This window comes from Pristiophorus japonicus, chromosome 6 (assembly GCF_044704955.1).
Source record: "Pristiophorus japonicus isolate sPriJap1 chromosome 6, sPriJap1.hap1, whole genome shotgun sequence".
Lineage (NCBI taxonomy): Eukaryota > Metazoa > Chordata > Chondrichthyes > Pristiophoridae > Pristiophorus > Pristiophorus japonicus.
Genome location: NC_091982.1, coordinates 219990834 through 220017245, shown reverse-complemented (window position 1 = coordinate 220017245; position 26412 = coordinate 219990834). Strand labels below are relative to the sequence as shown.

Here is a 26412-nt window from a genome sequence, read left to right as displayed (position 1 = left end):
GCTGGACCCCGCCCCTCCCTGAGCTAAGGGCAGTAAGGTCAATTGTATTGTCAGCCATGCTGACATCAATGAGCTCAGGGGTGACCCTGGAATCCAACCTGGGACCTTCCTGTTCTGAATGGCTGTTCCACATGGACTAGTGTATTTATCAACTGAACCGTAGGCTCTGTTGCAAATAACCTCAAATAGTGCATTAAGTGAGAACTTGGAGTAATTTTAGATTGTTCCTTTTTTCTTGTCTTGTGATTATTTATATATTTTCAAGACAAAATATTAAGTAACTTAAATGGTTTTAATTTGTTTTTCCCCATAAATGGCTTATTTAAAAAAAAATATGAAGCGCACTATTTTTGTTCCAATCCCTTCCTTTCATGGACTCTAGATTCTTTCCTTGTACGCAAGCACAGTATTTTAAGTGCCTTCATTCTGACATTATCATCTTGCACTATTCTAGCTTTCCATTTATCAAAGAAACATGCAAGAATTCAAAAGCGCAAAACCTCCAATTATTCTTCAAAAGATAAATTCTGTGTTTGACATTCCTGATCATAACTAAATTGATAACGGTGTATCCAAAGGCCTAAAACAATTCTTGCCTAGTGCAGCTTCTGCTGGAGACTGCCAATAGTAAGATGTATTTAAACATCTATTATTAAAGTCTAGTTTCCATTTTAAATAACTGGGGAATGATTACACATATGTATTCTGATTTCTGGATTCAGCTGCCATTCATAAACCCTTTTAGTTTTGCCTTGAAGGTTTGTTCTCCCAGGTTAGATTTGGATCTGATCATGTTCCCACCCACCTCCCCCCACTCTACCCCCGTGCATTTATCTTATGGTCAGAAGGGCTACTGTACTCGGTTTTAAAAACACAATGACAATTAAGTCAATTTGAATTCAGAGACCTACCTCCCGAGTGTGAGGTAATGAGTTTTGCAGAAATATAAGTGGCTTAAGAAATGAGTCCCTGCAAATCCAGGGCTGAGGAAGAAGGGCCCATACTGTTAGATCAACAACAGGAAAAAGCTGTGTTGCAACTCTTAACATGATCGCCACAGAAACTGTTGTGTTGTGTTCCAACGTACTGATTTTCTGCTTGTACAATTACAGTACTTTTATTTGACGTAATGGAAATGTTTCTCAAAGATGGATATTTTAGGAGGGAAGCTAAGAGTCAGGCTGACTGACCTATTTGTACAAGATGATTGTGTGGCAGTTGATGACTATCTGTTTTAACCCTGGAATGATATCTGTTTGTTTAATTCATTCACTTAACTCGTTTACGTCAATCTGTGTAAGGGAAGGTCTCAGCTGTACCTTGTAAAAACGAAGCTTGTTGTCTAATTAAAATGGTACGATAACAGATCAGTTGGCCTCCTTCTGTCATTAATAGAGAGCAAGAGATTAAATCGCACAGTCTCGACTCCCAGACTCCTGTTCAATTTAGAATGTATTTGGAAAAAATTAGTGTACATATTGCATTCAGCGTGTAAGGATCTACACATCGGACTGTGAAGTGGTTACTTTCTGTACAGGGCTGATTAGATCAGTTATCTACAATACACACATCCACACTTAATTTTGCTAACAGCGAAACACATTTTAGTTTAGTGCTGTGAGCAGCAAAATTCAATTTTAATCTTTTCAATGATACAATAGACCACCCCTGTACAGAGCTACATTTGGGAGTCATCCAAAAAGTGAATTGTAAAGGGGGAGGAGACTGCTTTTCAATAGATTCTCTGTTTGTGGGGAAGCCACAAAATGTGTTGTCCGAGGCTGTAGTACATCTGGACCTTGAGAGAGTTTTGCGTTTGGATATGTTAAAGAAAGAACTTGCATATATAGCGACTTTCACGGCCTCAATTATGTCCCGAAGAGCTGTATACCTAATTAAGTACTTTTGAAGTGTACTCAGTGTTGTAATGTAGGAAATGTGGCAGCCAATTTTCACACAGCAATCTCCCACAAACAGGTGATGATTATATTAATTAATTGTGGTACCTCACTAAATGAAGCTTGTTTTTAGTACCCCCATCATGACCACCTCTTGAGTTAATTCATGCCCATGTCATGCTTTGGGGTATATTATGACCATTTTTCAACAGAGAGGATTTGAGTAGGCTGGGGTGGAAAGTTACTTTTAAGCACAGGGTATTCAGTCACATTTTAAAAAGTAGAGTGGACAATAGGTAGTTAAGATGCAAATGATCTAGCTTTAATGCTGTTTCCCTATAGGTCTTTCAAAAAATAATTCATTAGCCTGTTTCTGCAATTGAAAAACACCATACCCATTCTTGGAAAGTCGGTGACCTAGAAATTCGATGGAACCCCGCCCATGTTTCGGGCGCCTAAGCCTCCAATGTGGCAGATAGGAAGCTGGAAGTGCGCCGCTTAACATATTGGTATTGGCAAAAAAAAATTTTTTTTTCTCATGCAGGAGACAAGCATTAGGTCTCTTATTTACATATGCAAAGGGCCTAATGCCTATTTGAGGCCCCCTCTGCAATATTGGTTTTCCCTGAGGCAGCCAGCACCACCTGCGTTCAGGACAAGCAGGTCTGCAAACGGCCTAACAGAGAATCCTTAAAGGGACTGCCACCAAAAAGGTCAAATATTAAAATATGCTTCGCGGAACATGAAGCCGGAGGGGTACAGCTGCTCCTGTCGGCTCCACATTGAAAGCACGCCGCCTGCTGCCAGCCACCACTTCTCCGATCGTGTCCTTGAACCCCCTCCCCGATCAGTACGTCTTTTACTTTTGCAAGGTGACCATTTAGATCAGTCACACGTGTTGGTTTAATTATTTTTAAAGATTAAAAGAAAAAAAAGCCAATACTGGGAATACACAGCAGGGAAATCAGCATCTGAAAGTGAAAGATGGTAATATTTCGGATAGAATCCTTTTCCCAAAGTCTCAGTTGAAGCGTTAACACTTCCTTTTCTTTTCATTTGTTGATTGACATTGTACGTTCTGCATTCTTTGTTTTTCTTGCTTTGGCTGTTTACCAGGCCATATGTTGAGATGTTCAATATGGGCTTAAGGAGCTGAAGAGTGGTGATGTTTTTGTATTGATGGTTTTCTGACCTGATCTCTGATCTTTTGGTGCAGCTCCAAGCGTTACTCCAAATATGGGCCAAACTAGCACCCAGAGAGGCATTGGAATTACTGGATTTCAACTACCCAGATCAATATGTGCGGGAGTATGCTGTGGGATGCTTGAAAGAAATGAGGTTTGTTTGATACAACACTCTTCAGATGTGGTTATGTAGATATTGAGGTATGGAAAAACAAAGTTATTGCACATATGAGTTATATTGACGGGGCACCAGCAGTATTACTTGAGTTTAAAATTTGCTTTAAATTCATTCTTAACTTGCCTTTTGATCAGTTTTCAGCAGGCCTGAATATAGGGAGTGGTTATGGGCTATGAAGCTGTCGGATTGGCATAATGTCCTTTTAGGGAAGGAAACCTGCAATCCTTACTCGATCTGGCCTTATGTGACTCCAGTCCCACACCAATGTGGTTGACTCGTAATTGCTCTCTGAATTGGCCTAGCAAGCCACTCTGTTGTGGCATCAAACCGCTACAAAAAATAGAAGGCCGACCACCACTTTCTCAGTACCACTCAGGATGGGCAATAAATGCCGGCCTTGCCAGCGACACATCCTGGAAATGAAAAAAAACCTATCATCTGTAGTAGTTTTGGGGGGGTGGCAGTGCTGTGCAAACACACTTAATGACATCAAAATAAAGCAGGTTCACAGAAAGAGTTGCATTTGCTTTGCTCCTGTACATAGAGTGAGCACTTTTCATAAATCACGTACATGGGATCACACATTGAGGCTTTTTTCGGTCACGCTTGGCTGGGAGGTGACTTAAGACTGCAGTTATGATAGTCTGAGGCCAACATCTGTATGTGGGGAGTACATCCAACAAAACCTGCAGGCTACATTCTGCACTCTGCCTGCCAGGAGAGAGCTCTGGGGATTCACCTTTTCATGCATGCCCCAAAGCTCCACTCCCCAAGCAGCTATTTTTTAATGTTGGGGTAAATGCTCGTGGCTTTCTGACATTTATAAAGTGCTCATGCGATCTGACAGACTGCTTGAGTAATTTTTAAACCCAGCTTCACACCAGAGTTACGTTATACTGGCGCTCAGTCAAAGAGGTGTGAGACTGTCTCCAGCAGACTTGGTTTAGAGTGCCTGGAAATCAGATCAGGATCTAACTCCCAAGTCATATTGTTTGCTTTCTCCTTAATTTGCCCCCGAAGAAGCATCACACCAGCATGAAATAAATTCAGACTGAGTTTAACACAAAACATAATAGAAAACACACATTAAACAATGTTTTGAGGGAGTAATTAATTTTTAATCTTACGCAGCTTAAAAATTATCACGTTGAAACAACAGTAGGGGTTTGCAGAATTAAAACCAGATAGCATCTGGATCAAATTGTATGAAAAATATTAGCATTTGAACAAACGTTTTAATTTAAACTACCAATGTGTTTTCTCTGCCAGTGATGAAGAACTTTCTCAGTATCTCCTACAGCTGGTGCAAGTACTGAAATATGAGCCCTACTTCGACTGTGCCCTTTCCAAATTTCTTTTGGAGCGAGCGCAATCCAACAGAAGGATAGGTCACTTCTTGTTTTGGCATCTCAGGCAAGTTGGATCAAAAGAATTCCATATATAGTTGAATCTCGACAAATGGAAATGTAATGGACTCATTTGCTCAGACTTGGCTAATGACCAGTGTCCCAGTTCTATCTCTAAACTATGAACAAGTCAAGTGATTTGTTGAGGCACATGAGTTATCACTCAGAAACCAGCATTTTCATTGTGCCTTTTCAGCTTTTCAAGCATAATTGCGGTACTCAAGCCGCAAATTACGCGACACATTGCAGGAAGATGTGTTGTGCCAAATCATTGTCCTAACTTTGAACATTTGGCCTTTTTAACCCTGCTATTATAATCTAATTGTCTTTGGTGTAGTTAGTAATTGTTTGCTGTGTTGTATGTCGGACTGTAGCATTGGGATCATGTGCTAACCTCTGACCTCTGACAATCCAGCCCATGTATAGCCCAAGCAACTTGGTCCTATTTGCCCTTATATTTCCCGTTTACTGGTTTTTCCTGTTTGGATTTTGTGGACCTGGAGGTTTGGAAAGGATTGTTATTAGTTGTGTTGTAAATTATAACTCAAAACATGCAGATCTCTTTGCATCAGCGATCTATGGTCTATGTAAATGAATGGGAGCTTTTTTTATGGCCCTAAGATTCCATGATATGCACCTATGCAGTGCATGAAGACAAAAAACTTCGGTACCACTGATATTTGTAATACAATATTGTTGAAAGCACAAGCAAACTCAAATTGCGCTTTTTACTTCCAGCATCATCGATGCTTTTGATCTAAGTAGCTACCCTCTTTATCTTTATTTTAATATGCAGAAACTCCCTTGCCATTCTGAATTAGCCAAAAGTAAAATGAGCCCCTCCTATTGCTAAAGTAAATAAATTATTCTCCTTACAAAGAGCTGTAGGAAGAGAGGTGAGAAGGTGGTAATTTTCCTAAACCCATTTAGATGTTTCTTCTGAATTATTACATTGTGTGGTTGAAGTCAATTTGCTTCTGTGTGGAAACTTGTTGTGAGATATTGTGGTGTAAAAGTATAAAATAAGTGCCCAGGAGGAATGGAGAGAATTGAGGGCAAAGGACAGAGGAAGTGAAAGGAAAGGAATGAGACTCAGTTAAAAATGGAACATCTCCTAAATTACTACTTAATAATTGGCTTGCTACATAGATAATGAGAACATTGTAGGTTTGTGTTCAGAGCTTCTAAAATGTATCTACATTTATTGGATTACAGGGTTTCCCCAGACCGTATTTAATGTGCTCACACACCATATTGATTTGCATAGAGGAAATCCTCCCTCATTATGATTTGTAGAAGTGTGAGCTTATTTTAATTTAATAGGACAACCGAGAACAACATGTCACGACATTGTCTGTAATGGACTGTGGTCAAAGTAGGCGTGGCCCTAAAGCGGGTGCTGATGGGTCCTGTTTTTAACGTATATCTTCCTGTTAACTCCAGGTCTGAAATGCATCTACCTGCTATTTCACTGCAATTTGGGTTGATCCTGGAGTCATACTGTCGAGGAAGTATCACGCATATCAAAGAGCTTTCCAAACAGGTATTTACAGGCTTAGTTTTTAAATTTAATCTCTACTGAATGAAATATTTCTGACAGCGATTGGGCATCAGGTTCAGCAGTCTTGACTCTGGAAAATCATGGCTAGAATCAAAGATTGTAGAAGTTGATGCTCCAGAGGGAATAACTGAATTGGAGGCGAAAGCTAAAGGGCTGATTCACGTAGGTGGGAAAGGGGAAGGGGTGCATGGGGATGTGTCCAACCCAGCCTGCCCGCACCCCTCACCCAAATAAGAGCTTCTACCATTAATTATGTATCCCTCCCACCAAAGAAATATGGATTGAATCACCCATCACTCCACAAACCACGAAAAGCCATATCCTGAAATTGCCTCTGATATTCTTCACCCCCAACTCTTTTTTTATATATGCCAGTGTTCTGCGGCCTATACTCTATCCCCAGCATCGAAACACTGACCACACTCGACCAGCTCCATTGGACGGGCCACATTGTTCGCATGCCTGACACAAGACTCCCAAAGCAAGCGCTCTACTCGGGACTCCTACACGACAAACAAGCCCCAGGTGGGCAGAGAAAACGTTTCAAGGACACCCTGAAAGCCTCCTTGATAAAGTGCAACATCTCCACCGACACTTGGGAGTCCCTGGCCAAAGACCGCCCTAAGTGGAGGAAGAGCATCCGTGAGGGCGCTGAGCACCTCGAGTCTCGTCACCGAGAGCATGCAGAAAGCAAGCGCAGGCAGCAGAAGGAGCGTGTGGCAAACCAGTCTTCCCACCCACCCTTTCCTTCAACGACAATCTGTCCCACCTGTGACAGAGACTGTAATTCTCGTATTGGACTATTCAGTCACCTAAGAAGTCACTTTTAGAGTGGAAGCAAGTCTTGCTCGATTTCGAGGGATGGCCTATGATAACCCCGCATCAAATCCTGCTCGCCCATCGCTCCGGTCTTCGCTAACCTACATTGGTTTGTTTCCCTAACACCTTCAATTTAAAAATCACATCTCCTGTTTAAATCCCTTGCTAGCCTTGCCCCTCCCTACTCTGTAGCCTCCTACAACCCGACAGTTCTCCTATGTGCTCTTACACTCTTAATTCCTCTGACTCTGGCCTCTTGTGCATCTATTCCCTCTCCCTTTGCCCCACCATTGGAGGCCCTGCCTTCAACCATCAGGCCCCATGCTCTGGAATTCTCTCCCTAAACCCTTCTCCACCTCCCTCTCCTCCTTTAAAACCCACCTCAGACCAATCTCTCGATTAACACTCCTGATATCTCATTCTTTTGCTTGGCATCCATTTTTGTCTAATTACACCTCTGTTAAGCACCTTGAAATGATTTTCTACTTAAAAGGTGTAATATAAATGCAAATTATTTGTTGTTGTATTGCTTCTGGACAGTCGGTAGCTTTTTGATGCGAGAAACCTGTCTCGTCTAGTAGTAAATACATTGAAATAAGACTCGGTGAAAGAAAAGTGTAAACTCAAAAATACTGACTCTACACTTAATTACTTCGCAACCTGTAGATATTATCTCAGCATCTGGTTTATTAGATTCTACTCCCTCTTTTTATAATTAGGCTGCTACGTAGGGTGGAGTTACATTTGTTCAGGAAGGTGACCTCTTTTCCGCTGCCAGTCTTTTTTAAAACATTTTTATAACCTTTAATTGAAGGAATCTTCTGCTGTACTAAGAATGTGCTCTTTTGACTCCCTTTCTACTGCTTTGTAGAGCTGTGTTATGAAATGGTATTGTAATGCAAGAAGGGGAGCACATTATTAACAGCAAAGAGTAAGACGAGCACTTTGGTTTATATAAGATCCATTGCGAATGTTTGAGCTCGACTGAACACGTTGGTTCAGAGTTGTAGTAAAAAGCAGGATTGATTTCAGATTGAATTCTGCTGTGTGCTAATGGAACCTGTAGAGATATTGATATTCTATAACTAGCACACATCAGTCACAAAGCTCGAGTTGATCACTCAATTTTTTTTCGTCTTTGCAAATTATTACTCCTCAAATTTGACTGGCTTAGACACGTTTACTTCTGAAAGGGCACCTTGCTCCCCACCTTGTTACCTTGTCTGCTCTTGATATCGGTTGTAATCTGCCACCAAGAGGCGCTAGAGATAGCCCCACACAACTCTCCCCTCTGATATTTCCACTCTACTGTAAAGAAAGACAACAGCCTGCACTTGGTGCCTACCCATTCGGCTCAGATTGAGAACTTGAGCGGAAGAGGAATCAATCTTATGCTTGAAATTTTCCAAGACCCTACGCAATCGAGCAAGCTTCATGTGTAGTGGGAAACTTTATCGGAAAATTGCAGGTGTCCTGCCTGTAATTTTCCATCCATCAATAGGGTTTTGCAATAAGCTCTGACAGCAGGATCTTGGAAAATGGCAGCCTTTTTGGGGGCGAGGAGGAAGGTTGATATTTTTGCCAATTGCACTGAACGGGATAGGATGATATATTGGGTGCAAAGGTTATGTTTCAGATGGTTTTAAGAAATCTGTAAAAGATTCATTATATCTGAGTGCCTCAGTAGTTGAAATTCATAGTTCAGTGCTTAAAGAATACAGTTTAAAAAGTCAAAAGCTCTTTTTGTTGATGTTTTACATAATACCTTTTCTTTTTAAAAAAAAAATGTTGGCGAAGTGCAGAGGAAGCTCAAACAGATGACATGCGTTTATTTATCTCAAAGTTGTATGATCATCCACCATAAATTATCTAGTTACGCATCCATGGAATACAGGCACAAGGAACATGTGGAAGATACTCCACACCCTAAGGCTACTGAAATTCTTTTTTTTCCCCAATTAAGATCGAGTCAATTAAAGTTGCATTTTAAAAAAAGCCACCAGGAACTCTGATGTCAACAGAGTTGAAAAATTCCCAACTGTGTAAACACGGAAGAAATTCAAAGTACAAATACTTCAAAAAGTTCCTGTTTGTGCAGTACAGGTCCCATTTTCTCCTTATCAGATGTGTTTGTCCAACTCACGGGCTGGTGGAAACGTGGAATAGTGTTGGTTTTAACAGATGGCTGACCTGGTAGGTTTCTACTGTCAACATTCCAGAATCAAACATACAGTTTCCACAGTATCCTGTCTGCTGCAGCTGTAAATATCTGAAGGAATTTATCCAAGAGGTTTTTTTTTTCCTTTACCCTCCTTTTCATTTCCCAGAATAGAGACTTTAAAAAAAAAGTGCATTCCCAAAATGGAGTGATGATAATAAACTGGGGGACTGCCTTTATGCTAATTTGTCATATTTTTGATGTTGCAATTTCAGTCAGCGCAGTAATATCCTCACACACAATGGGAAAATATACTTCCATTGATCAAATGTGGGAGCTAATCAAAAGCTGAATGCAATCATATATAAGTTGCTAATTGATCCAATTATATATTAAGGACAACTGCAATTAAGCTCAGTATCAAATAACTATATTTCATTCAATAAATCTTGTCAATTATAACTGTGGCTTTGGGATAGTGCACAGAACCTGCAGCAGCTGTAGTTCCCATTCCTCTATCTTACTACACTGGACCCTCACCAAACATACCCCCCATCTCTCTCAATCCCCTCACCACACTCACCTCATCAATAAGATCCACTTCATGCTCCCTTGACCTAATTCCTAACCACTACATTTCCTTTCCTGGCCCCCATGGTAGCTGACATTGTTAATGACTCCCTCTCCTCAAACTATCTCTTTCAAAACTTCTGCAAAGAACCCATGCTTGCTCTCAAAATACCAATCCACCTCTGACCCCCTTGATTGCATTGTTACTGCCTAGCTACATGCCCATCTCTCACACAGCTCTACTTAAATCCTTCCAATGTGTACTTCTGACCTTCTTACAGTACAGAGATAGCCTGACTAAAGTTATGAATGGCCATTTCTGTAACTATGATCATGGATAATGCTCCCTCCTTGTCCTTCTCAATCTCTTGCTTGCATTTGTACCATCCATCCTCCTCCATTGCCTGTTCTCTAATGTCAAGTTATACAGGTACAATAGTGTGGTTATGGTACTCGAATAGCAATTAAGAAGTATTGAGTTCAGATCAGTTAGTAAAGTTCAGTACAATAAATCTGGTAATTTTTGGGCTACAACTGTAAAAATAGATTTTTGTCCTTCAGTTATGGATGAAGCTGCATGGAAATAGAGCTCTCAACTGGGAGATATCCTGTCACCCAATTAACTCTTGTCCCCTTCTCTGCAGAACCTATTCACAGTTACCTTTTTAATGTGATTGGCAATTAAAGATGTCCTTTCTTTAAATGAAGAAAGGTCGTATAACACCAGTGTGTAGAATCTCTGGGCATTGATTTACCCTCCCCCACCCCATAATTTCCACCCAAGGTCCCATCCCTGTCACTGTGTCATTTTTCCTGGTGGCCTCCCAAGTCTAGTGGTATTACAGGGGCAAACCTACGCCATCCTGTTTAGCCCAGGAGCTGTATGACCCAGAAGGAACATGTAAGGGATAACATTTAGGAGTAGTAGGGGGAGGGGGAAATTTTCCGTTCGATTTAAATCTGTTTAAGTCAAAATAAATGAAGGGCATAAAACGTCTGCTAATTTTAGCAAAAAAGTCAAGTGTAAGTACAAAATAGGATTTGACCCTCCAAATAATTTTAAAAGGGAGATTGTGCATGGAAACAATTTAATCAGCTTCTTGGACTGATAATTGAAAGAAAACTGTCTTGAAGCGGTGGTGGGTGCATAATGATGTCACGAGGTTATATTTTGTGTAAAATGACTGTCATTGAAATGAGCCCTGTTGACGCTGTTGTTCATTTTCGTTTTGAGGATAGTAGCTTGATTCATTTATCTGCAGATTGACCATTCATAAGTGCAAGCCGAGGCAAGAAGTATCAGCACTCTATCCAATGTGAAGGACAGCTGAACCCAAACTGGGTTCTCAGGAGGGATCACTTAATGGTTCAGCACCAGCCGGGCTGCTCTTTATTCCTGATGGCACTGAGGCCAATTGTAGCACCTCAACTGCTGCCCTAACTGAGCTTAGGCTACTGAGCATGAACTATGATTTGAATTTGGAATCATCTGTCCTTCGTGGTTTAGTGTTGTACTAGGCCATCATGAGAGCTCCTGCACAACATTTTAAACGTTTGCATATTAATCTGTTTGAGGGTTGCCAAACCACAGGTATTTCTGTAATGCACTCCCTACTATAATAACATATGCAGACATGTTGTGATGGGAAATGCTATACTCAACTGTAATTGACCTACCTGATCGAATTAAATATTGATGTGTGTTTAAAAATGGCAATGAAATGAGGAGGATTACACTGCAGACAAAAATGGCTACTTACAGTTGAGTTCTTCAGGACGGGAAGGGGGGATGGAATAACATGTGTTATATGAAATGTGCATTATGCTTGAAAGTTCAGAGTGAATTTTGCCACCTCATACTTTCACACACTCTCCTCTTCTATGTCTCATTGTTCGCTGCACTATTTATCAGCTGAGAGGGTTGGTATGTGCCCTGTCCCATTTCTTGACTTCTTTCAATGTCCTGCGTAAATAGCCCAAAGTATGTTTCTGGAATGACTTTTCCTTGCCCTGTACAAAGTGACTTGTGTCTGCCTGTTGAATCTCTTCATTCAGGCCATTGTGGGTGCGAAGCCGTGCCAGACCACTCTTTGATGTAGCCTGCATAGTACTTTTTAGCAGGATGTTATGCTTATGGATGTGAATATTTTTATACCGGTATCGCACATTAAGCAGCTCTATTCTTATTTATGTTCACTTTAACTTGTTTTCCCTGGATTAAAGACACATTGGAAGGCATTACGGCTGCTTATGAGGATTTAGGCTCTAAAGGAGGAATTCTAGCCTCCCAAAAACGGATGGGCTTGGGTCGAGCAGGATGTAAAAATGAAAAAAATCCGAAACCCGCCCACTTCCGGTTTTAACAGATGGGACGAGGGGCAGTTAACTAACCTGCTCGCAGAAAGCGGATTAGTCATTTAAATATTATAATGAGGCTGCGTGCCTCAGGACTAACCACCATTTTAAATTTAATCCTGGCCCAACCTGTCTGATCTTTTGATAGATCAACCTCAGCTACCCATCTTCTCACCATATTCTTCAATAACTTCCTCCAGAAAGACAACTAATTGTCTCTTGTACACATCGTTTCAACGTCCTTCCCTTATTCCACTATGCTACTACTTTTTGGAAAAAAGTTCCACCTGACTTGCCCATTCTAATTCCTGGGTGTTCCCACTATGCTCTAGATTAAGCCTTCATGCTGGGAGCCATGTAAGATCGTGTACTCGCTATGAAGCAGTCGTCGGCTTAACACTCCCAACAGTTACTTCTGAGTGGTGTCGTATTGGGATGAGTACATGCTCTCTTGCCACTTGTGATACAAGGTCAACACAACTGAGAATGTTATATCGTGCTGCAAAATGCTTTGGGACTAGTTACTGCGCTATCTTTGCCAGTACAGCACTCAGTTGAGAAGCATTTGGGTTCAGGGATCGTGCAGATTTATGAAGCTCCCCACTGAGTCCAGGCTCCGCCAAACATTTTCACACAGGTTAGAAATGAAAATAAGAAAGGATATTTTTTTTTGTTAAGAAAACACAGTGAATTGTGTACTGTTTCTTTTTGGCAAATATCCATTGTTTGAGTGATAGTCGACGGGGTTGTTTATAAAAGTGTCCTGGGACACGGAGTTTTTAATTGAGACCAACTGTAAGTCCATTTTGATACAGGGTTTAAAAAAAAAGTTCTCTCCTGCAGTTTTCTCTCCTTACCCATCTTTTCTGAAACCATAATTCATGGTACCTTGCAGGAATGGTAATTCTTATTGTGTGAGCATTCATGCATGAGCACTTCCAGCCAGGGTCACTGGATAGCAATCAGGAACAGAATCCCAGACATTCTCCCCCGCCCCCCCCCAATCAAATCCCCATGGAGTCCAGCAGGCCACTCATCCGCCTCTAAAAGTAATGACCTTCAAATCATGGATTGGCAGGGACAGAGTGGGAAATGGAACCCCTTCATTTTAACTGCTCCCTCACTCCTTTCCTGCCAATTGGGGAGAGTTCAAATTCCCCCATTTTTGAAACCATAAAGTACCAGATTTCATTTTCAGTTTGTGCTTTATCGTTCTTTCAACGGATGGAGCTTTGGTTCACCTAAGAAGGATTAGTATTATAACATATCACCGATAGGATAACACTGATTTGTCTCGCAACAGTCTAATCCCAGGTCACGTGCCTATTAGTGAGTGAACAATTCAACGCTTTGTAAATTCAGGGCTTCAATTGGGATCCTACAGTTGGCTTCAGCAGCCCTATGCTAAGCGAGAGTTCTCAATCCTGATCATTTATCAACTTTGGGGCATCAAGATGGACCTGGATCCAATCGGCTGGGGTGCCCTCAATGGTTAAATATCCTGCTCTCACACACTGCCTAGGCTCACAAACCAACAAAAGCTCTGCTTCAAAAGAGGGTGGGAAGAGGAGGAGAGAATTGGCAAAACAAGAAAATGGCATCCATAATATTTTGTATGAAAAACTAGATTAATACGGGCCTCCATTTTGAGTTAATTGTTGAATTTCATTTTAAATTAAAACTGTTGATGTCTATCTGTGGGAAGGGAATTGATGAAAATCAATGTTAGCCTTTTACAAGATTTAAAGAGATGAGGTTATGTCTGCTTGGAAATGTATTACATTAGGATAGATATGACATCTCATAACGATTATGGAAATTTTTTTTTAGTACCATTCAAGGAACATTTTTCATGTAACTATTTGACTACTAATATATTTTCCTCCATGCTTCAGTTGCATGTTGTCAAGACTCATACTTTCAGATAGGCTCGTGGTCAAATACACTATGTTGTACCATCTGGTTAATGAAGTAAGAAGAGAATATTTATAAAGGCTGCCAGGACATATGGCTCACATTGTGGTATCTTTGGAACCTGGTATCTGCCATTAATGAAGACAAGTACCTTTTGATCGGGGAGTAGTGGGGGTGCAGAGGAGAAGACAATCACAGCAGGATAATGAACACGAGCTGAACTGTACTCTTGAGATAATTATATTTTAATGAGCTTCAGCAGTCAGATTATTCTATCAATGCTCTTGTTTTACCCTTCCTTCCACCAACTGCTGCTGTTGCATCGTCCTCTCCAAAACAAATTGACTGAATTTATTTTGAGACCTCCAACATTAAAAAAATGAGTTAGAAATTACCCAGTTGAAAAGTTGAACATGATACAATATACTGATAATTTTTTAATCTTTTGAATTTAAAAAAATATTGTATTGGAGTTTTTTTAATTGAATATTTCAAAAGCTTTTAAAACTGCTGAGAGGAGTAGACAGTCTGAATAAATAGCTTAGTCTGGGGCAAGTAGGACTATACCTCCAACTATGCCTTAGACACAGATGTACTTGATCTGTGCTTTTTCTTTATGTTGAACACCCAGAATCTCTATGGTTACCCGTCAAGAGTTTCACTCCAGCATGCAACAGTAAAGGTGGTGTTCTGGGAGCCTAAAAAAAAGAAAGACAGACTTGCATTTATATAGCGCCTTTCACAACCACCAACATCTCAAAGCACCTTACAGCCAGTGAAGTACTTTTGAAGTAATGTCTATTTAATGTCCAATAAGTGAAGTCACGCTGTGTGTCATTAGTAATAAGTGTTAGGAATATGTGATATGGAATCCTGAAGTTGCGGGCAGTCATTCCCTCCTCCGCTGTGGAACTCCCCATAGCCGGTAATCAGTGAAATCATTTGAACTGACGAAAACGTAAGTTTTTCTGCTATTGTGTTGCTGTTAAACACAACATAAAAAGTTACGCCTTGTTGAAATAGATGTAACTAATTTTTGCCGGCGTATTTACTGTGAACAGCTGTTCTGGCCCTGAAAAACGAATGTCAAGTTTCTTCATTATGATAGAAAATTACTAGATTTTTTTTAAATAATAAAAAATATATTTTTAAGTTTGTTTATGATATCAGTTTTTACCTTAACCCCATGTGTATATCCCAATCTTTATTTCACTCTCTGTAAAATGTTTAAAAAGTGAATTGATAATCAGTGCTTTTTATTTCCTGGTTTGCAGTCTGAGAATTCTTCAATATGATTGACAGCTCAGACAACTTGATAACATCACTGATGCTCTGTGCTGGCAATCCCCTTTTGACAGCACGACAATCAATTTAACGTCGAGAAAGCTCAGGTTTCCGCCACAGAGGTCTCGGGATCTCTGTGGGCAGCTTTCTTTGAGGTCAGCCGCGATCGCCATCGCTTTACTGCTGACTGCAAATTCTGGACCATAATCAACATGTTGGTTGCTAATATCACACTGGACAGAGATGTTTTAGTTGTTTCTGTGAATCTTGTATAGAGAGGAACAAAACATTGTTTTTCTGCTTGCAGATGGAAGCCCTGAGTAAGATGAAAGCTATCAATAATCTAGTGAAACTTAGCTCCTTGAAGGTGGCAAAGAATAAAATGAAGGATGTGATGCATACCTGCTTAAAACAGCCTGTGTACAAGGAAGCACTTTCTGGCTTCCAATCACCACTGAATCCCAGTGTTATCCTTTCAGAACTGAAGTAAGTCAGCTCATTTTCTACTTACAAAAAAAATAGACTTGGGGGGGGAAAAAAATGTGGTATTTGAAATTGTTCCAATTGCAAACTGACCTAACTAGAATGTCATGAGCTTGTAAACTTGATTCAGATTGAGGGAGGTCCAGTAACTCCCACAGATAAGCTGTTCATGAATGCAAAATGTAGGTTAATTTGTGCAGTAGATTATCCTGTTTTAGAGCTGTGTGTGGGATATTACTGATGTGAGTCATCAAAGAACTCATTGGTAAAGCACTACCTGTGGTGCTGAGCCATGCAGACCCAAAAGTTGCAGATTCAATCCCTAATCTGTGTTGAATCATCTGACTGCAGCCTGGGCAGCAATTGAGGACTTTAGTTGGCCTCAGCATCACACTGGAGCATTAGCGAGTGCTACAATAAGGGTGGGCTTAAAGCACTTTGTTAGGCTAGAGCAGAGGGAGTTTTCGTCACCATCAGACACTTGCAGATAAAATATAGCATGACCGGCAACTGGCACGATGCATAAAGTGGAACACGTTTTATTCCTAACATTGACATCCTTCACCTTGAGCACAAACCTCAAACAAAATTAAATTTCAGACAAAGCATTAACATTTAAGGTAAACAGCATTTCATTAAAAATATTTTCACAGAAGATTATGAATTAAAAGGAATGAACCCGAAGAGATCGGTGCACGTAAATGTTTTGTTTTCAATATTTAATAGTGAAAATTTGAGAAAATCCAACTCTCTTGTTTGACGTCACAGGAAAATGTCATTTAGTTGAGTATTTATCCTTGATATGGTTAGCACCCTGACAAATGAGCAATCCACACAGGCCAGAGGATCCGGGCTCAGTTCCTGGCCTTAGCTGAGTTAACTGATCTCGTCCTGGGCCAGGGAGGACACAAATCTGTCAGGGTTTATTCTGCTGATTGCAATCTAAGTGACTCCCGTTGGAAAGTAGACATTCGGTAAGGACAGGATCAAGCTTGGCTATGAGGTCCTCCAAGGTCAGATTACCTGTCAATATTCATTGCTAGGCTCACATGAAGAATGGACAATTGGGTGAAGTACCTGAATGCTGCTGGCAATATTGAACTGTACTCCAGCATCATTCTGGGTCTTCATAGGAGGAAAGGAGAATACTTTGCAGGTTGAGGGGAGTACTTAAAAAAAAAAATGTATATCTTTATTGGCAGTAGTATTAATTGTTTCAAAAACCTTATCACTGTTAAGCTGGAAGAAGCTTAAAACTTTACCTCCCTAAATTTTGAAAACCCTTCTATAGAACATGGATTGGAATGTGTTATATAATCATCTCTTTGCGCCTTTCTGGCATAGCAGCAACAAATCTACATAATCATTTGGGAGTAAGGTTTAACCCTTTCCATCCATCTGAAACATCCAATTCTTCACATTTTTCTTCCTTCAATCTAACTTTTGTCATTAACGGTGTTAGGTGATTTGACATTTTACAATATACTTTTGGTACTGATTTGTTCCTCCTTGATTGTCATAGTGTAGACAAATGCAAGTTCATGGACTCCAAAATGAAGCCTCTTTGGATACTGTACAATAATAAGATGTCAGGAGGAGAACCAGTGGGGATTATCTTCAAAAATGGCGATGGTAAGCTTTCCCAATTTCATACTGAAGTGTAATTCTAAAGGCAGTCTCAATGCAGGTATGTTGTGTGTATGTGTGTGTGTGTGTGATATATTTATATATATATATGTATATAAGCAGTGTAATATTTAGTCAGTTCTTTGGCATATTGTCCTTTCACTCTGGGAATGATGGTCTGTAACACATTGGGGAGCATTTTCAATGTCTGCTTCAAATGAGTGTGAAGACGATGGAGTGGCCATGTTGCCCACCTGAAGCCAGCATTGGGAGGCCCATCATTTTCAGATTCAGGCCTAATCAGCATAATTTGTATGAGCTGCCAAATGTTCAATAAGTGCTAGTGGGCAACTCACCGCACTGGGGGGCGGGGGAGGGGGGCAGAAAATCTTTTTGCTCCCTGGGTGGGTAGAGCCAGAAATGAGTAGTAACTGGGGGAAGGAGATGTACTTGGGGAGAGGGTCCACCTAATGGTCAGCAGCAGATTGCAGTATTTTTGGTGACCAGGAAGAGCATTCCTGCTTCCCCTGGCTGCACAAAAATCCACCCCCGCCCAAAACTTTCATGGCCTTTCTTTTAAAATGACCTTCAGGAGTCACTTTAAGGGCCACTGGGTTGGTCACTCACCACCCTTTTCAGGCAAGAAACAGGTAGGCTGCAGTTGCAAATCATACTCGTGGTGGGCTTGGTATTTCCCACAATTAAAGCAGACTTGCTATAAAAATTTGACAATTTGGGATAAAATCTAGTTGAACTGTGAAAAAAGCCCAGCGATTCAGTTATAGATTATGTCCTTCCAAAATTAGCTTTTGAGAGTTTTTTTCACTCGAATACAGTAAAGTAGTTACAGAACGGACACTGCTTGAAGTCATGACTTGAGTATCATACAATCAGTTGGCACATTGAGCATCTTTCACATTTTTCATTCTCAGTGTTCAGTTTGTATTCACAAAATAATTCCGTTAGTTTATTTGCTTACATTAAAACAATCTTCGACTCCTCAGTCCCTGAAAAACAAGGTATATTTACTTGTGTGCAGTGTAAATTGTGTATTCTATGCACAACCTGTTGCTTCATATAATCTCGGGCATCAGTCGCTGTTTGTCACTGTACTTCTGTATAAAGATAACAGCTTTATGGCTTCAGTCACACACTTACCAGTTTGCATTGTTGAACTTGAATAGAAATGGCGCACTTGAGCAGTACAGCTGGATGTAATAGAGGCCATTTGGCTTTGTTTTAAAATTGTACGCTTAAAATTTCTTCAAAAGCAGAAGTTCTGAAAAAGGAAAGCAAAATCCTATTAGATCTATTGTTAATGAAATGCAGCAGTGACCTCTCCTGGCCAGAAACCGAATCTTTATTACTCTTATGTAACACTTACTGCAGTGTGAAGGATGAGTTGGCTGTTGGGTCGTCTGTTCAATACAAAATAGTTTTTTTTTAGCCGTGTACTGGGACGACGGTAGCAAAACATATAAAGATTTGTTACAGAGTAATGGAAAAACTTAGCAACTTGCAAAAGACTGTTGGCTGCAAACATGATGAACTTAATATGTGACCCCATAGTAGAATCATAGAATAGTACAGCACAGGAGGTGGCCATTCAGCCCACAGAGTCTGTACTGGTTCTTTCCAAGAGCAATCCAGTTAGTCCCACTCCCCTGCTCTTTTCCCATATCACAGTTTTTTTTCACCTTCAAGTGTTTATCCAATTCCTTTTTTGAAAACTACTATTGAATCTGTATCCATCACCCTATCAGGTAGTGCATTCCAAATCCTAACTACTCGTTGCGTAAAAAAAAATGTTTTTCCTCATGTCGCTTCTGGTTCTTTTGCCAATCATTTTATATCTGTGTCCTCTGGTTATCGACCCTTCAGCCATAGGAAATAGTTTCTCCTTATTTACTCTATCTAAACCCTTCATGATTTTAAACACCTCTATCAAATCTCCTCTTAGCCTTCTCTGCTCTAAGGAGAACAAACCCAGCTTCTCCAGTCTATCCATGTAACTGTAATCTCTCACCCTGCAACCATTCTAGTAAATCTCTTCTGTACTCTCTCCAAAGCCTTCGCATCCTTCTTAGAGTGTGGTGCCCAGAATTGGACACCCTACTCCAGTTGTGGCCGATCCTGTGTTTTATATAAGTTTATCATAACTTCTTGGCTTTTGTACTCTCTGCCTCTATTTATAAGGCTCAGGATCCCTTATACTTAATTAACTGCTTTGTTAACCTGTCCTGCTCCTTCAAAGATTTATGCATAAACATCCCCAGGTCTCTCTCTTCTTGTACCCCCTTTAAAATTGTACCATTTAGCCTGTATTGCGTCTCCTCATTCTTCCTACCAAATATATATCTGAACATCTATACATGATGTTTAATTATAATGGACCCACATTGATTATCACAATAAATATAGCACTATAGGTCTATTCATGATAAATTAGATAGACTAAAGCAAGACGACAGCAAAAAAAAGATAGAAATTATGTATTGACTTAGGCTAAATGAGATTATTTTACCACGGTCATGGAATAATCATGAAATAAGCATCAGGTCAGGATTTATTGAACCAGCTGGCCAATTAATTAATATTGCCAAAATCACATTGTTTCTATGCATATTCATCATTCAGACGTAAATACTGTACATACAATCCAAATTTTAATAATTTGTGGATCAAGCCCCTCATTTCATGTTGGGATTACTGCCAGTAGCTATAATCCTGCCTCATTCAAGCTGGTTGTGACATGATTACACTCGCTTCTCAGCAGCATGATGCCATAATTAAAACCCATTCTTGCAAGTGCTGGAAGACCTGCATAAATTTTTTTTTTTTTTAAATGTTGGAACGCCTCAAGACCAGTTTCAGTGGAAGAATTTGAGCAAGCGTAGTTGCGTTATGTAACCATGACTATTAATTGCTCAAACAACACAATAAAAGGGAAAAAACAACTAAAAAAGACTACTTGAACACTTTAGGCATCCATTTTGATTTCTGTTGGAAATGACTACTGTTCCCATTTATTCTTTGACAGAAGAGCATTTTTGAATCATCCAAAGGCCCAATTCAAAGGCCGACTTGGCTGAGAATTTCTTGTTTTTTTTAAACGAAGTTGCTGCTGGAAGAATGTCTTTTTTCAAGATCGAAAAATACCTGGCAAATCTTTTTCCATTACCAAATAATTCCCAGTGAAATGCATTGTATTACATTCAATGTAAATGGTCTGTGGCTCTCTTCTTTCACTGGAGACACAGGATACACAAAGAGGATGCAGCTAAATATTTCTAGCAAGAATTAGATTGGTGATACAACTGGGCAGAGAAATGGCAAATTAAGCTTAACACTGGTCAAAAAAATGGGCAATAAGTATAAAGTGAATAGAATTGAGTTAGCACAGGGAGACGTAGAAAAAAGAGAGTAACAATAGACATCTAATTTTCAAGCTGTAACTAATAAAGCCAATTGAATATTAGAATATAGGCTTCACAATTGGTCAGACCACACGCAGAGTGCAGTTCTGGTCACCATGCCACATAAAAGATGTGCATTTGTTGGAAAAGCTACAGAGAAGCAGCAAGACTGATCCTAGTTGTAAAGGGCATGAACAATGAAGAAAGATTAGAGAAATTTGAGCTTTACAGTCCAGAAAGAAAGTGGTTAAGGAAGGAGGGAAACTCATCCACATTACTTCAAAGTGAGCCAGCGAAGCAGGAACAGAAGATATAAATAGAAACTTGTGAAAAGTAATTTTAAACTCGTCAGGAAGTACTTTGCTCAGACATGGTACATGTTTGAAATCTGCTTCAAGTGTTTGAGCTGATATCCTATGTTATTTGTGAAGTAGATTTATCTTTTTTGTACCCCTTCCACTTTTGTCTCTGTATCATCCCTCCATCTCTTTTTCCCCAGTGCCGATACCACCTTCTCTGTCTCCACCTTCCCAATTCCATATCCTCCTGCCTCCCCTCTCCCTCTTCTGTCTCTCTACTTCTGCCCTTCCCTCCCTTGCTACTCTCCAAACCTGTCTCTACCACTCTGTCTCCCCTCACCCATCTCCCCCTCTGCCCTCTTCATCTCTTTTCCTCCCTCCATTTTCCTTTAATCTATCTTTCTTTTTTTCTTCCCTTCCTCCCCTACTGTCCCCCCTACCCCCCTCTTCTCCTTTCCCTTCTCCCATCCTTCCTGTTCTGGTCTCCAGTCTCCCAGTTCACCCTTGGTTCTGGTCCAATTATACTACCATAATCTAACCCCACTTCTCCAGAAAGCTAGACTTGGTCTAGACTCCCTGTGAGGAACATCACAAGAGATTGATTTGTAGTATATAAAAAAAATCTTGCTTAGGGAGGGAATGCAAGCGCCTAGGGCCGAGGCAGCTGAAGGCACGGTCGCCAATGGTGGAGTGATGAAAAGTGGGGATGCGCAAGAGACCAGAATTGGAGGAGTGCAAAGATCTCTGAGGGATGTTATAGGGTGGAGGAGATTATAGAGCATGGGGGGGGCGAAGTCATGGAAAGATTTATAAAAAAGGATGAGAACTTTGAAATCGATGCGTTTGCCAATGAAACCTTTGGTCTGAATAAATCTCCTCCCACAAACACTGGCCACGTGCCCGACCCTTAAATCCAAGTATCCACCTATGTACATTGCATGGGCAATCACCATTTATTTAATTGTACATTAAGACATTCTTTGCTTTAATATATAAACATGTGTGGTAATCTGCACTATTTTGAAGAGGTTTGGTAAGTTAGAATGAGACAACACTAAGGACTGGATTTTCGGGTTTGGGCGAAAACGATAGCAATATGTGAAAATTACCATTTTCGCTGTGTTATTGATTTTAGGCTGAACTTTCGGTCTTTGGGGTCAGCGGTAAGGGAGGCGTTGCACAAGTATTCGCGGCACTAAATGAAATCCACGCCAACTTTAGTGCGGGGTCATTTGCGCTGCAAGAGAGGCCTTGGGAGGGAGAAAAAAAACATTCAAACAACATTACCAAGATCCTTAGCTACGAAATCGCTGAAAGAAAATTAAAAAATAAAAACTTTAACTTACCTTTTTTGCAAGTTTTCTAACTTACCGCTGCTGGCAGGGCTGCACCGACCGGTTTTATCTGTCGCTATTCTGGGTGCGCGTACGGGTCGGGAGAGTGCTGAAACTCACACGGTAACGCAATCCGCGTCGTTATACAACTGCCGCAACTCTCCCCGGCGGTACGTCCCATCACTGCCGCAAACAAGGAGCCGAGGATCCCGTCCGGGCTTTGCGACTGGGTTTTCGTTGCGGAGGGTCAAATCGCGGCGAGAACCCGGTCGCAAACCCCTCGAAAATCCAGCAAGCAATTACTGCAAATTTAACCATTGTTAAACCCTGGTATAAGCACCTCTGTGGGAATAGGTTCCAGATCAGGGGGCACAAGGTTTGCCTACTGTTAGACTTTTGAAAGTAAATATAGTTCTGTAAAGGCCCAAAATTGTAACAGTTTACATATTTTATTTGTTTAGGCAGTCATGTTGCAAATCTTGTGCTAAACAAAGCTTCAGGGTTTTCTGTTTATAATGCCTCATGATTGGCTGTATATTTGTATTCTCCTAAGGGTGCTGTCAAGACAACGTTTTTGGAACATGTTCAAAGCACTTTATTGATGTTTTCATTTTAAGGGGTTATTTAAAAATGTCACCCTCTTAGCTATTTACTGGTCTTCTACTGACTTTCTGTTATTTGCAATTGAAAGTATTTAGCCCCATATATAGAATGTGCTGTACAAGCTGAAGGGTGCGTAACATTGTATGTACGCATTAGGTGGGTGATTTGCGCGGATCAGTAGCAGAGAACAGAGATTCACGTTAAACAGCTGGACAATAGGTTCAAGGTCTCCACGTTAGCTGATATTTAAGCTCAATTAACAAAAGTGAGATTTCTTTCAATTCTCAGCCAAATTCACAAGTGGTGACACTAATTATTTTGAATTGCCATGTCATTCTAACACGTTTATATTACAAAACAACTTTGCGAAGAAGCTGGTGCTCAGGATTCTGCTCATTTCATATTCAGGGTTGTATTCAAAACAGCAAGTCAAGCAATAATGCATGTGCAAACTTGAAAGTCATGGTTCTGACTACCTCTCTGGAAGTCATGCCACTCCCTTGATAGCAAGGTACATAGCAGCAATCAGGAATCCACATTGCTCGCCTATACTAGGAGGCTGATCGCCCAGTCCACTCATAGCCAACAAAAAATGATGTCCTATGCCACCAGAGGCAACACTATATTCGCTGCTTCACTGCTGTCTCCGGAGGCTGCAGCAAAAAAAAAACACCTGATCAAGATACAGAGACACCACCTCATTTAGCTTACATTGCTAATGTTAACTGCAACACTGTAAACTAAATGCAGTACAAGAGTGTAAGAGTACAGCATTAGTATGAGAATGGTTAGAGTCAGTGCACTGAGGTTAATTACATAGAAACATAGAAACATAGAAAATAGGTGCAGGAGTCGGCCATTCGGCCCTTCTAGCCTGCACCGCCATTCAATGAGTTCATGGCTGAACATGCAACTTCAGTACCCCATTCCTGCTTTCTCACCATACCCCTTGATCCCCCTAGTAGTAAGGACTTCATCTAACTCCTTTTTGAATATATTGAGTGAATTGGCCTCAACAACTTTCTGTGGTAGAGAATTCCACAGGTTCACCACTCTCTGGGTGAAGAAATTCCTCCTCATCTCGGTCTTAAATGGCTTCCCCCTTATCCTTAGACTGTGTCCCCTGGTTCTGGACTTCCCCAACATTGGGAACATTCTTCCTGCATCTAACCTATCTAACCCCGTCAGAATTTTAAACGTTTCTATGAGGTCCCCTCTCATTCTTCTGAACTCCAGTGAATACAAGCCCAGTTGATCCAGTCTTTCTTGATAGGTCAGTCCCGCCATCCCGGGAATCAGTCTGGTGAACCTTCGCTGCACTCCCTCAATAGCAAGAATGTCCTTCCTCAAGTTAGGAGACCAAAACTATACACAATACTCCAGGTGTGGCCTCACCAAGGCCCTGTACAACTGTAGCAACACCTCCCTGCCCCTGTACTCAAAATACCTCGCCATGAAGGCCAACATGCCATTTGCTTTCTTAACCGCCTGCTGTACCTGCATGCCAACCTTCAATGACTGATGTACCATGACACCCAGGTCTCGTTGCACCTCCCCTTTTCCTAATCTGTCACCATTCAGATAATAGTCTGTCTCTCTGTTTTTACCACCAAAGTGGATAACCTCACATTTATCCACATTATACTTCATCTGCCATGCATTTGCCCACTCACCTAACCTATCCAAGTCGCTCTGCAGCCTCATAGCATCCTCCTCGTAGCTCACACTGCCATCCAACTTAGTGTCATCCGCAAATTTGGAGATACTACATTTAATCCCCTCATCTAAATCATTAATGTACAGTGTAAACAGCTGGGGCCCCAGCACAGAACCTTGCGGTACCCCACTAGTCACTGCCTGCCATTCTGAAAAGTCCCCATTTACTCCTACTCTTTGCTTCCTGTCTGACAACCAGTTCTCAATCCACGTCAGCACACTACCCCCAATCCCATGTGCTTTAACTTTGCACATTAATCTCTTGTGTGGGACCTTGTCGAAAGCCTTCTGAAAGTCCAAATATACCACATCAACTGGTTCTCCCTCGTCCACTCTACTGGAAACATCCTCAAAAAATTCCAGAAGATTTGTCAAGCATGATTTCCCTTTCACAAATCCATGCTGACTTGGACCTATCATGTCACCTCTTTCCAAATGCACTGCTATGACATCCTTAATAATTGATTCCATCATTTTACCCACTACTGAGGTCAGGCTGACCGGTCTATAATTCCCTGTTTTCTCTCTCCCTCCTTTTTTTAAAAAGTGGGGTTACATTGGCTACCCTCCACTCGATAGGAACTGATCCAGAGTCAATGGAATGTTGGAAAATGACTGTCAATGCATCCGCTATTTCCAACGCCACCTCCTTAAGTACTCTGGGATGCAGTCCATCAGGCCCTGGGGATTTATCGGCCTTCAATCCCATCAATTTCCCCAACACAATTTCCTGACTAATAAGGATTTCCCTCAGTTCCTCCTCCTTACTAGACCTTCCGCCCCCTTTTATATTGGTTCTCTTTCATACTCGCGTACATTTAGAACTGATAATGCTACTGAATTTACTTGTGATTTCTCTTTTGTCGGGTTGTGTGGGTATTGCGAGTGATTAACTGCAGTTAATTGGCTCTGAGTGGACAGCACTGCAGTACTGGTCCACAGCACTTTTAGAAAATAAAATCCAACTCACCGAATAAGAAAAACCTCATACATTTGGCATCCTGGGAGGGGAGGAAGAAATAACGGAGCAGCTAGTTTTTCTACCATTTGCTGGCTGTACCCCTTTCCACTCCACAGAAACGTTTGTATCATAGTTGATTATAATTTGTTGTAGTAGCATCATGCGATGCATTCGTGAAGCATCCACTTTTTAAGTGATTTGCTGTGGTCACGGTTACATGACACGCAGAACCTTGCGATCTATAATCCAGGAATGGAACCAAAAATGAGGGTCGACATGGAAAATTTTTTTTGAACCAATGAAGAAGCTGGGTTTAACCAGTACTATGCAAACATTTCATTTTAATTCACCAAGTTTGCTGTTGGCAGAGAGAGGAATAGCCATAAGACTAACTGGCAACCGTGACCTGACTAAGACCACCTTCCCCACCCCCCCCAGCCCCCCACCCAACCTCCTCCACTCTTTTAAAAAAAAAAATAAAAGTCCTGTCTCCTGTCTGCTGACTGAGCTAGTTTGTAGGATTCGGGTTGAAAGATTTGCAGTGAGTACTGACAGCACCTTTTATTTCACGAGGCAAAAATGCATATCTTCCTGCAAAGTCATGTTTTCTTCCCAGAAATCAGAATTTTGATTGGTGTTGAAACTAA

The 26412-nt window shown here is 40.9% G+C and overlaps 1 protein-coding gene across 1 annotated transcript in view; it reads left to right on the top strand.

Annotated features, from left to right (window-relative positions):
• Window positions 1-26412, top strand: part of pik3cb (phosphatidylinositol-4,5-bisphosphate 3-kinase, catalytic subunit beta) — a 203438-nt gene that overhangs the window by 152734 nt on the left and 24292 nt on the right. The window contains exons 13-17 of the mRNA XM_070883608.1: window positions 3115-3236; window positions 4530-4673; window positions 6110-6209; window positions 15635-15813; window positions 17333-17442. Coding sequence (XP_070739709.1) covers window positions 3115-3236; window positions 4530-4673; window positions 6110-6209; window positions 15635-15813; window positions 17333-17442 — 655 coding nt within the window. The remainder of the gene's footprint in view (window positions 1-3114; window positions 3237-4529; window positions 4674-6109; window positions 6210-15634; window positions 15814-17332; window positions 17443-26412) is intronic.